This window comes from Kryptolebias marmoratus, linkage group LG7, assembly GCF_001649575.2.
Source record: "Kryptolebias marmoratus isolate JLee-2015 linkage group LG7, ASM164957v2, whole genome shotgun sequence".
Taxonomy (NCBI): domain Eukaryota; kingdom Metazoa; phylum Chordata; class Actinopteri; order Cyprinodontiformes; family Rivulidae; genus Kryptolebias; species Kryptolebias marmoratus.
This window is the reverse complement of record NC_051436.1, coordinates 16,356,829-16,368,180: the sequence shown is the minus strand read 5'-3', so window position 1 is coordinate 16,368,180 and position 11,352 is coordinate 16,356,829. Positions and strand designations below refer to the sequence as shown.

General features: G+C 39.7%; 1 protein-coding gene across 1 annotated transcript; it reads right to left on the bottom strand.

Annotated features, from left to right (window-relative positions):
- Positions 1-1,088: 1,088 nt before the first annotated feature.
- trmt10a (tRNA methyltransferase 10A) lies at positions 1,089-7,405 on the bottom strand. Its single transcript, XM_017427010.3, has 7 exons — positions 7,050-7,405; positions 4,409-4,574; positions 4,230-4,301; positions 3,414-3,488; positions 2,328-2,477; positions 2,128-2,233; positions 1,089-1,598 (listed from the first exon to the last, which is right to left on the bottom strand). Exons 1-7 carry the CDS (start codon positions 7,235-7,237, stop codon positions 1,408-1,410), a joined length of 948 nt encoding a protein of 315 aa, XP_017282499.1. The 5' UTR covers positions 7,238-7,405; the 3' UTR covers positions 1,089-1,407.
- Positions 7,406-11,352: the final 3,947 nt, after the last annotated feature.

The window sequence follows — 11,352 nt, the reverse complement described above, 5'->3', positions numbered from 1 at the left end:
GATTAGAGTGTGGTACCAGGTGCCATCAATTTTGAACCTTTTCACAAGATTCTAATTTTCTGATATGATGAATTTGAGATTTTCATTTGTTGTCATTTGTAATCATCAAAATTAAACGAAATAAACATTTGAAATATATGAGTTTGTATTTAATGTATGAATATAATATACAAGTTTCACTTTTTAAATGGAATTACTGAAATCAATCTACTTTTTCATGATATTCTAATTTTATGACCAGCACCTGTAGTCTGAGCACTAACTGATCATGCAAGATCTGTTTTTAAATCTTTGTCATTGACTACTGAAGTCTACGGAGTCCGTGGGTGTGCATTTACAACTGATTAACTTTTAGAGTCAGCCCAATTCAAAAAGGCTCCTACAGCCAACTAACCTTTAAAAACACAAAATTGGCGATAACTCGGCTACTTTTAAAGATGCTAAGTTAAAATTTGGTGTGGTAGCAGCTGAGCATAACTCCCAACTATCTATGAGGCCCTAAATATTGTGCAGTAGTTTTTACTTAACCTTTAGCATTAAATGTTGGCATCAACCCAGTCTCTGTTAGCAGAATATCTCATGAACCACCAAACAGATTTTACTGAAACTCTCAGAAAGTCATCGCTGGATGTACCATTACACTTGATTAAATTTTGAAATCAACCCACTTAAAGGTGGCCACCACAGCTAATCAACTTTAACCAACACAAAAATAGCTGTAACTCAAGTAACCTTATAGATATTGAGCTAAAATCTGGTGTGATAGTAGCTGAGAGTAATGCTCAAAACATAGTCTGAGCGCCAGTATGTCTCACAAGAACTTGCAGGATTGCGTGGATTCTCACATGTCATCTACAAGGTTCGACCAAACAACTCCGTCATTTCTTATCACAAGATGATCTTAGTTTATGACTGGGATGCAAGGCAGCAGGTGATATGCATCCAGAAATGCAAGTTTCTTAACATAATTGATTTTTCTACAATTCGGATTAGTTAAATGCGTTTCTTTTCAGATTGAATGGCAGGTATGATGTTCAGATTAAAGATGCTCTCTGACCGTTTCCCCAACAGCTGAACAAAACAACACATATGATGAAGTGCTGCTTTTATGATGCTTAATATTCACATTTTCTTCTCTTTAAATGGCTTCATTTGACATGTCTCACAGCTACAGCATGAAGGTTAAAAAAAAACAAATTAAAAAGAAGTGAACTGAATGCAGTACTTGTAGCAAAACATGTCATAGCCCTTGTGTCAAGATATGTACAACTGAAAAAGCAAACATTTCAATAAATATGCAATAAAACACAAAATGTTTGGAACTGTTAAAGAAAAACTTCACTTTGGATTTAAAAAAAATAATAACTTTTAGGTCTTCTCATCATTTAAGTCCATTTGTCCACAACATTAATCTCTGGTCTCCGTTTGCTCGGCTGTGTCGGGGTCAGAATCAGAATGGGACTCTTGTTCCTCGTCTTTTTCCGGAGTGTTTTCTCCGTCCTGGTTGATGGCCACGGCTCCTTTTCTCTGAGGCAGGATGGTAAAGAAAGCTTCCTTCCAGCTGCCCTTCTCCAGATACGCCAAGATGATCTCAAACACTGCAGGACAGAAGGAAGCAGGAGAAACAAATCAAGTCTTCTGACTTTGAAGCTTCGGTTTCATAAAACCAGAACTACCGAAGTCACCGATGGTCACATCATTACTGTTCCAGTAAAGAGTAGCAGATAGCTTTGTGGCTGTTTGTGATTTACTTCTTTATACAATAGTAAATAATTGAAAGAAAATCCTCTAAGATTTGTGATTCCATTATTTGTTTGCCAGTGGTTGTAGAAAAGCTTTTTAAACGAACTCAGTTTGGAGAAATAGTTTAATTCTCACAGGACTGATGAGCCAACAGCTAGTCCGAACACAGCTAATACCAAAGTGGACTGCTGTCGTCTTAAAGCAACTCCAGTCTTCAGTATTTGATTCTGGTTCATGCAAACACCATCATTTAAACCTTTAGACCACCAACAAGCCAAAGGAATTTTGGAATACACCAAACATAAATACATAAGTGTCATTTATTCTGACTTACAAGATGCAACATCTGGACGTTGAAGGTTTGGATTCATTTATAATCCTTACCATGATTGACTGCCAAAACTTTCCGACTGTTCATTTTTACAAAACTGCTGAGAGGAAGCTGTGCATGTTCAATCCCGAGCTCCTTCGCCCTCTCGTAGGTAATCCCCTGCAAAATAAATAAATAAACCCTGAAGGTGAGATATAATCAAACCAGTGCCCCGGGTCTTTAACGTGTGCCTGAGGGCCCCTGTCTGGTTGACCTTGTGGTGGTTGTGGTCCACCAGGCCTCCGATCACGTAAGCCTTCTGTTGGTCCAGTTCCTCCAGGACGTTGGGAGAGTCCGAGGTCAGGTACACCAGGTCGTCCTTGGCCAAAACTTCACTGTAATGTTCTGTTTTAATGCTAATGTCCTGCACAAATGAGCAGAACGCACATACACACACAGAAGACTGCACTGTTACATTAGGGACAAATAATCTTTACAAGAAAGTAATTTACCTAGTTGTTATTGAAGGGAAGTTTACTTTCTATTTTATAAGAAATGTTATAGTAACTACAATGGGCCGCAAAAGTATTCACCCCCTTTGAATTTCCAAGTTATAAGGAAACAAAACAGGGAAAATGCCAAAGGAAAATTAGGTGGTTTGTTTCTTTTAATTTATACGACTACAACTACCATGCAAACACTGAAAACATAACTATCCCTCACTCAGCTCAGCACTTTGTGTTGCCACCTTTTGCAGAAGTTCTTCATTATTAACATTTTTTTTTAATCAGGCAAATCCCTTTAAGATCACAGATCTCTTTTTGAAGGCAGCCTAACGTGCATGTTTTTAGACTGAGGGAGGAAACCCATGCAAACATGAGGGGAACATGCAATTTCCACACAGAAAGACCCCAGGTCTGGGGCTTGAACCCGGGACATTCTTGCTGTGAGGCAACAGTGCTGACCACCAAGCTGTCATGCTGCCATGACCTGTGTGGAGAGTTCCTTGGTCTTCATGTCACTTGCTTGGTGGTGGCCCGCACTAGTTAGTGCTGTTGATTCTGGGATCAACCAGAACAGGTTTACACATACTGAGATCATCTGATACTTCGACTGTCCACAGGTTGAGCTTATTGAACCCAAGTCTTCTGCATATAAATATATATTTAGGTCCATTACTTAAAGTCAGACCGAAAATGAATACAGAGGGGGTGAATACTTTTGGTACCCACTGTAGGTGATTACAGATTCTGACTGGCATGTGAGATTTCCTATAGCAATAACTACATGTGGTGTCTTTGATTTGTGTTCAACACCAAGAATATTAACAAAAAACAAGCATCAGACTGGTTGTGGGTACCTTCCAGTTTATCCATCCTTTGTCCTTTTCGTCCAGGCTCTGTTTCAGCTGTCCTCCCATGCTCGTCAGGTAAAACTGAAGAAGTGAGAGCAGAGGATGACTGTCACAGCTGCTCTGAGTTGCAGATGCTCCTGCAGTGGAAACCAGATGTTTCCATACACCGTATAAAAAGACACAAAACCATTTTCTTTCCCACTGTCTGACATTAAATCAGACTAAACCTTTCCTGTTTTAGGCCGGTTAGATGATGTTGTGGCTTTAGAAGCTTCTGATTGGTTAATTGACAACATTTGAGTTATTTTGGTGAACACCTGTGGATGTATTTTAAGGCACACCTCAAACACTCTGCTTCTTTGTGTGACATCATGGGAAAACAAAGAAATCTGCCAAGATATCAAGAAGAGAACTGTGGACCTCCACAACTCTGGTTCCTACTTGGCTGAAGGTTCATATGTTCTAACTATTATACACGAGTATAAAGCAAGAGAGGCAGCCTGGAAACCTCCTCAGTTCCAGTTCTGTCAGGAGGAATGGGACAAAACTCCAGTAAACTACTGAGAGAAGCTTGTGGGAGGAAACCCAAAATGTCTGAGTCATACAGTTTAAAGGCAATGATACCAAATACTCTCACAAGATAATGATTCTTTCATTAATAATGGCATTTACAAATAGAAATAATTTTGTGAATCCTAGCTGACCTAAAACAGGAAAGCTTTAGTCTGATTTAATGTCAGACAGTAAGAAAAAAATGTCTCTGTCATTTTATACGGATTTATGTAAACATTTGGTTCCAGTATCTGTATTGGCAGCACTGACCTGGACCGGATGGGAGGCTCGTCTGTTCTCGGCGTAGCACCTCTGAATTTGTTTGTGAAGCTTCCGAACGTCCTGAAGAGGCAACAGCACGACGAGTAAGAAGGTTGTCTGGTACATATCAAATCCACACAGCCAGTTCCTTAGTCAGATTACCTGAAACCATGCTTACACCTGCGTACCTTCATAAGCATGAGGTCGTCGAAGCCGCAGTCCACCACCAGCCTCAGAGAGCTGGGCGTCATGTCCCGCCGTGGCCGTTTCCTGGCACTCTGACCGTCTCCTCTCTCCCGCTCCTGGTTATCCTGCCTCTGTCGGCGCTGCAGCTTCCTCTCCTTTCTTCTCTGCCTGAAGAGGACGAAAGGCAGCTTCCGATGATCACACATTCACTTCATTGGTTAGCTCAATCCGGCACAGGTTCCTGTATTTGTGTGTGACACCAAGATTAACCTGATATAACCAGAGTTGGGTCACTACAGGAGGTTTCAGCACAACAGTTCTTAAGACAATCACGTCTGCAGGACTGGAGGAGACAAGTGTCCAGTTTAGGTTTACTCTTGTACCCTTACAGACCTGAATTCTTGCAGATTTCCTGAATACTTTAATAACAGTCGCACCTTTGATGAAGAAATATGCAAATCCTTTTTTAATATTTCGTTTAAGAAACATATTTCTAAGCTGTATAAATACACATAGTAATCCTCTGCCCATCAGGCCTATTTCGCGGCAGACATTTGCAGCCACTGTTAATACATCTGTGCCTTTCCTACACTTTCATATGAGAATATCTGCCGTGAAGTAGACCTGTGCTTCACAGTCATTTAGTTTCAATCACCTGTTTGAAAATCTACTAGTTTTTATAGTTCATCACATACAGTAACATCCCACAGTTATTATTTCTATTTTGTTATAAATTATTTCATCTTGATAAAGCGTGTACCTGAGGTTGACAGCCCAAAAAGCTGAAGTCAGGTAAACAGAATCTCTCCGAGTATGCTCATTTGGACTTTTCTTTGTGTCTTATTTGGTGGTGTTTGCTTCTCTTCAGTATTCAGTTTGCCAACAGCAAACATCCGAGTCATAAATGAGAACACTGCATGGATTTTCTGATACTGTGACGATAAATACATGGAAGTGGTTTGTGAAGAGGACTGGAGCAGAATGGAATGGCCAGAATCCCCCCCCCAACCAACCAAAATCTGCAGAAATCAGTTTGAGCCAATTTGTTTAAAAAACAAACAAACACACGACATCCTTCACACGGCCATCATTCCACTCAACACATTTGGGAGGAAGTAAGAAAACAAAGTAAATTAAATTTAAAAAAAATAATAAATCACATCACTCAGAAAACAGGAGAATGATCGTTATTCTCAGGATCATTTGCTTCAGCTTTACCAGTCAAGATATCAACTGTCAGGGCTTGGGACTCACAACCAAACTGTCTCAAACAGGTAAGGTTGAACCCCTTGCAATTCGATCTTTTGCACTGTCTGATCATTATATTCTTTGTCATTCACGTTGTGATCCTCAGAGGAAAAGTCCGACAGACTTGATGAATATTCCCTTCAAATTTACTCATACCTTTATAATGGCAGGTGATCACCAAAACCCACACAGCCTACTGTGACCTCATCATTGTGAATACACATCATATACAATCATTACTTTTTTGAACCTATTTTTAAAATTTTGTTGCACAGTTAGTAGTGAAAGAAAAAAAATCAAACACTGGGTAGTATCTCTAAATATTGCTCAACTTCAATTATAAATACTCATAATTTTAATTTAGGTACTTCTAAACAACCAAGTTTCATCTCATATTAAAGATCTTATTGTACCATATTTTCCTAACAGAGCACTTTGCTCTCAGACTGCAGGTTTACTTGTGGTTCCTAGAGTTTCTAAAAGTAGAACAGGAGGCAGAGCTTTCAGTTCTCAGTCTCTCTTGTGGAACCAACTTCCAGTTTCTGTCCATGAGGCTGACACTCTGTCTACTTTTAAGACTCAGCTTAAGACTTTCTTTTTTTATAAATCCTATAGTCAGGATTGGCTTGGGTTTCCTGAGCTATCCCTGAGTTCTGCTGTTATAGGCTTAGACTGCTGGAGGACAAACTAACCACATTTCCTCCACTCTGCTGCTGTCTTCCCTCTCTACTCCCCATGCTTGCATTTGCAATTATTGCTGCCATTAACTTTATTTCCCACATTTTTATTCCCATAGAAACTTCTCAAAATGTGTACTTCTCACAGTTAACTACACCTGGACCAGTCCTGTCTGTGTCTCTTTCCCGCCCTCTCAACCCACAGCTGGTTGAAAAAGATGGCTGCCCAACCTGAGCCTGGTTCTGATTCTGTTGGAGGTTTCTTCCTGTAAAGAGTCATTTCTTTCCACTGTTGCCTCTGAGCTGCTCAGGATGGAGGACTGAGTCAAAGTGAAGATTTGATGCCATCTGCTGGTTTGCTTAGACAACTTTTTCTTGATTTGCTGTTTGTAATGTCCTAATTTTGGTTGCATTGTATTTTTATTGAATTAAATGGATTGTAAGTAATTGGATTTGAATCTGGGTCTGTTTAGAAGTAAATTAGATTCCATTTAATTTGTTATTATGTGGACTTTTTGCTTTTTATAGCTCTAAGATTACTTTTATTGAGAATTGGAGCTATATAAACAAATGTTAACTGAGGGCAACATTTGCCCCTCTTAATAAAAAAAAATACATTACATTGGAGAAAATATATTAAAAAGTTTTGGTCTAACTAGTTAAAACAGTGTCTTTAAATGTTCCGAACTGTGGTTTTAAATGACTGTGGCAGACTTACTTTCGCAGCTCCCTTTCTTCCTCCCATTTCTGCTGCTTCAGAAGCTTTTTCTTTTGCCTTTTGGATAGGTTTGGGTCTTCTCCGTTACTGTTCCCACTCCTCTGACCGCCGCTGCTCTCCTCCTGCCGGCCCGGAGCTTCACTTTTCCCGCTGTCATCAGCCGAGATGACCGGTGACTGCTCGCTCATGGCGCCGTGTTCGTGAGCGCTCCGGAAAACTAACCGCTGGTTAGTTAAAGACGAACCAAAATCCGCGTAAAAAGGTGCTTTATCACTACACCAGAAAACCAAAACTACTCAGCGAAAAGCTGCTGACTACACGTTACAGTTTGGCGCACGCGTGACGTCACTCAGCAGCGCCAGATGCATTCAATAACATGGGATTTAACTGAATCGACTGACGAGGTGATTTTATTTCAGTTTTCTCCAGACTCATATTAAAATAACTTGATACACTGAACAGGTAGCAGCGTTTAAATGATATATACATTTACTTTGTCTTATTCTCTATTAAAATGGTTTTTGTTTTTCCTAAATGATAAGAACTGAGCTCGTTCAAATCGTGAACGCACAAATAAAAGAGCACCTGAAGGCATCAGCTGATTGGTAAAACAAACACAAGGTTTTGTGACATGATGTACGACTTTCTGGTCCTTACCAGGTTATAGATGAACAACAACATATTATATATTACCGTTTGTTGTTTATTTCACAAAAAGTGATCCAAATGTTGAGAAAGTCTGTGAAAACGTAGTTCTTTCATAACAGCTTAAAAACATCTTTTGCAGCAATATCTCTTAGTTTCTTTTTTTTCTATAAACTGAACAGTCTCTCACATGGTTGTAGGGGAATTTTGACCCACTCAATTTTCCATCGTTGCTTTAGTTCATTGAGGACAATCATTTCTGTTCAGCTCTCCTAAAGTTCCCACTACATCATTTCAATCAGGTTGAGGTTCTGGACTCTGATTGGACCGTTGCAGCACCTTGATTTTTTCCTTTTTGAGCTGTTCTGTTGTAGATTAGCTGCTGTGTTTGGGATCATTGTTCTGCTGCATCATGACCCAGTTTGGTCCAAGCTTCAGGTGTCAGACAGATGGTCTCACACTTGACTCTAGAAACCTTTGGTCGACAGAGGAGTTCATGATCGACTCAATGACTCAATGAAAGGAGCCCAAACCATCAGCCCTCCACCACCGTGCTGACAGATGCTGCAAGGTGTTTGTGGTGATATGTTGTTTGTTATTCAAACATGGAACACTGTGCATTATGGGTAAACATCTCTACTTTGGTGTCATGTGTCCAAAGAACATTGTTCCAAAAGTTTTGCGGCTCATTAAGTTACAGCTTTACAAACTTCAGTCATGCTGCCATATTGTTTTGAGAAAGAAGAGGCTGTCTCCTGCAACCCTTCCAAACAAGTCATACTTGTTCAGTCTTTTTCTAGTTGTCCTGTCATGACCTTTAACCTGCTAAGTGAGGCCTGTAGAGTCTGACAGGGAGTTCCAGGGTTTAAGTCATTTACATATTTTAAGACCTGGTAAGGACCAGATGATTGTTTGATCATCTGGTGAAAAGAAAATAGAAAACTTTAAATAAAGCATAAATACTTTTAAATGTCATTGTGTACCTGGGATCACAGACAAAATTTTGGCTGACCATGAAAGGAATAAAAAAAAAACCCAAAAAACCAGTTCATTAGAAATAAGATCCATTGTTTTGCATTTTTGTAAGCATAAAATGATACTGATTAGGCAGAATGACTGCTGGTATGAATAAAGCGTTCATTACAAAAGACAATGTGTAGCTGAAATTTAGTGTAAACCTGCTAGAGTGTTAACTGCAGGATGCATTTCATATTAGTCAGGGTTATGTGTGCATGGTATGGCTCCGGGTGTGATGGTATGCATCATCAACACACTCAGATTAAATGCCTCCGAGGATATATAGTTACAGCCCTGCAACATGACCCTGCGTGCACCCCCATCCCCACCCCCTAGCCTAAATACAGCGTGGGCCCACAGCCTGTTCCAGCATCAGTGGTGAGAAGCCAGCATTTTGCTCCCTATAAATCCTAAGTCCAGAGAAAGATTTGCATTAAGAGAAGGCATGGGAGAAGTCATCTGCAGTAAACACTGCCAAACTGAGATAAACTGAAATTAACCGGGTAACGCTCATGACAGTTGTAACCCTGCAGCTTTAAGAGGATTATCTCCAAGTTCAGACCAGTGATCGGCACCATATAGCTAAAAATTATGAAATGGTAGGTAGTCTTGTTTATGCATTATCATCCACTGCCAAAGGGTGACGAGATAATGTTTTTGCTTGTGCTCATTTGTCTGGTTGTTAGTAACTAGCTCATGAGACACTGGATAAATTTTCATAAAACTTTCAGAAAGAAATCACTAGATGTACACCTACAGACAGTTAACCTTTGTGGGATATGAAATGCTAGATCTTTAATTTTTGTTTCAAAAGTGAGACCACTAAATTATGTTTATGTGAGCACTAGCTGAAGTGAAAATGTACAGTTGTGTCAAATTTAGAATCATGTTTTATTTCTAGGCTTCTACAGATCATGACATGAAAAAATAATCTGTTTCTCAAGAGTTCCTGACAATTTTCTTAAAAGCGGATGTTCGACGAGCTCCATCTTAGACTCTACAGGCCTCAGTTAGCAGGTCAAAGGTTAAAGTTCACGACAGAACAGTAGGGGACAGAACAAATATGGCTCATTTGAAAGGGTTGCAGCAGAAAGCTTCTTCTCTCGTAACAGCACAACTTTAGTTTGTAAAGTTTCACTTGACTAAACCAAGGACTTCTGGAACAATGTCTTTTGGGCAGACAAGACCAAAGTAGAGATGTTTGCTCTTATTACACAGCAGCATGTTTGGCATATCAGCACAAACACTGCATACCACCTGTCAGCACGGTGGTGGAGGGCTGATGATCTGGGCTCCTCGCAGTCATTGAGTCGACCATGAACTCCTCTGTGGACCAAAGGTTTCTGGAGTTAAATGTGAGACGATCTGTCTGACAGCTGAAGGTTGGACCAAACTGGGTCATGATTCAACAGAATAATGATCCCAAACACAGCAGCTGATCTACAACAGGAACGGCTCAGAAAAAAAAAAAGAATGAAGGCGCTGCAATGGTCCAATCAGAGTCAAGCACCTTAATCTGATTGAAATGCTGCAGTAGGTTCTTATTTACATCGATTCAACAACAAGGGACAGAACAAGTTTCCAAAAGGGTTGCATTGTTTATTTAGTTTTCACATTAAATAACAGTTTTTTAACATTTCATGTCACATCACTTGCAGATACAATCTCCTTTTAACACTGTACATTTGCAAAACACACATTTCAATCAATCTCACATAACAGTTTTACTTAAAGAGCTCCAAACCAGGTATACCAGCTTCCCATAGAGTTGGCATTGTTATGAAGAGAAACCAAACCATTTTCTACTGAACAAATTGGCAAAACTAACAAAATAAAACAAAAACACAAACACACATATTTGACAGTTTGGGTTTTAATTTGAATATTACATCTCAAGTTTTCACTGGTTCAGTGTCCATATAAAGTCCCCTTTCAGTCTGCACGCACCACTTTCTTCATCAACACTCAAACATCTGCATCAGTCACTACAGCAACCCTACTTCCATTTACCCCTGCAAAACATCTACTGACTGTTCAGAAAGTTGCTCAAATCATCATGTAAGACTTTGAAAACACGGCCCTGGAAACAGTTTGTGAAGCATCAGGTCCAACTGTGGATTTTTTTTATTTGTTATTTCCCCACAATCCTCGGGAGAAAAAGCTATTTCTGACCCATACATGATGTGTTTGAACACACATTTTCAAAATGCTGTCAAAACAAGACAGTAACATTGTGGATTGATGAGCACTCTTATCAGTGGAACCAGTAGGTTAAAAAAACATACAGTATGAAATGAATAGGTGGATTATTTTAAGAGAAAGGGGGTCTCTGTGAAATATCCCAGTGTGAATTAAAGTTGAAGAGAATATGGAACGATAACAGGCTTGTCATCTTAATGTTTTACTGACTCACCATGACCTCATCTCTGTATCAGTAATGTGTCTCCTTAGCATTTCCACCTGACATCCATCCTTACAGCTTCCAGGGTGAGTTTAGTTCCTTTGCCTTGGGTTTCTTGAACTATCCCTTAGTTCTGCTGCTATAGGCTTAGACTGCTGGAGGACAAACTGAACACATTTCCTCCACCCTGTCTTTACTCTCTCTACTCTCCATGTTTGTACTTGTAATTATTGCTGCCAT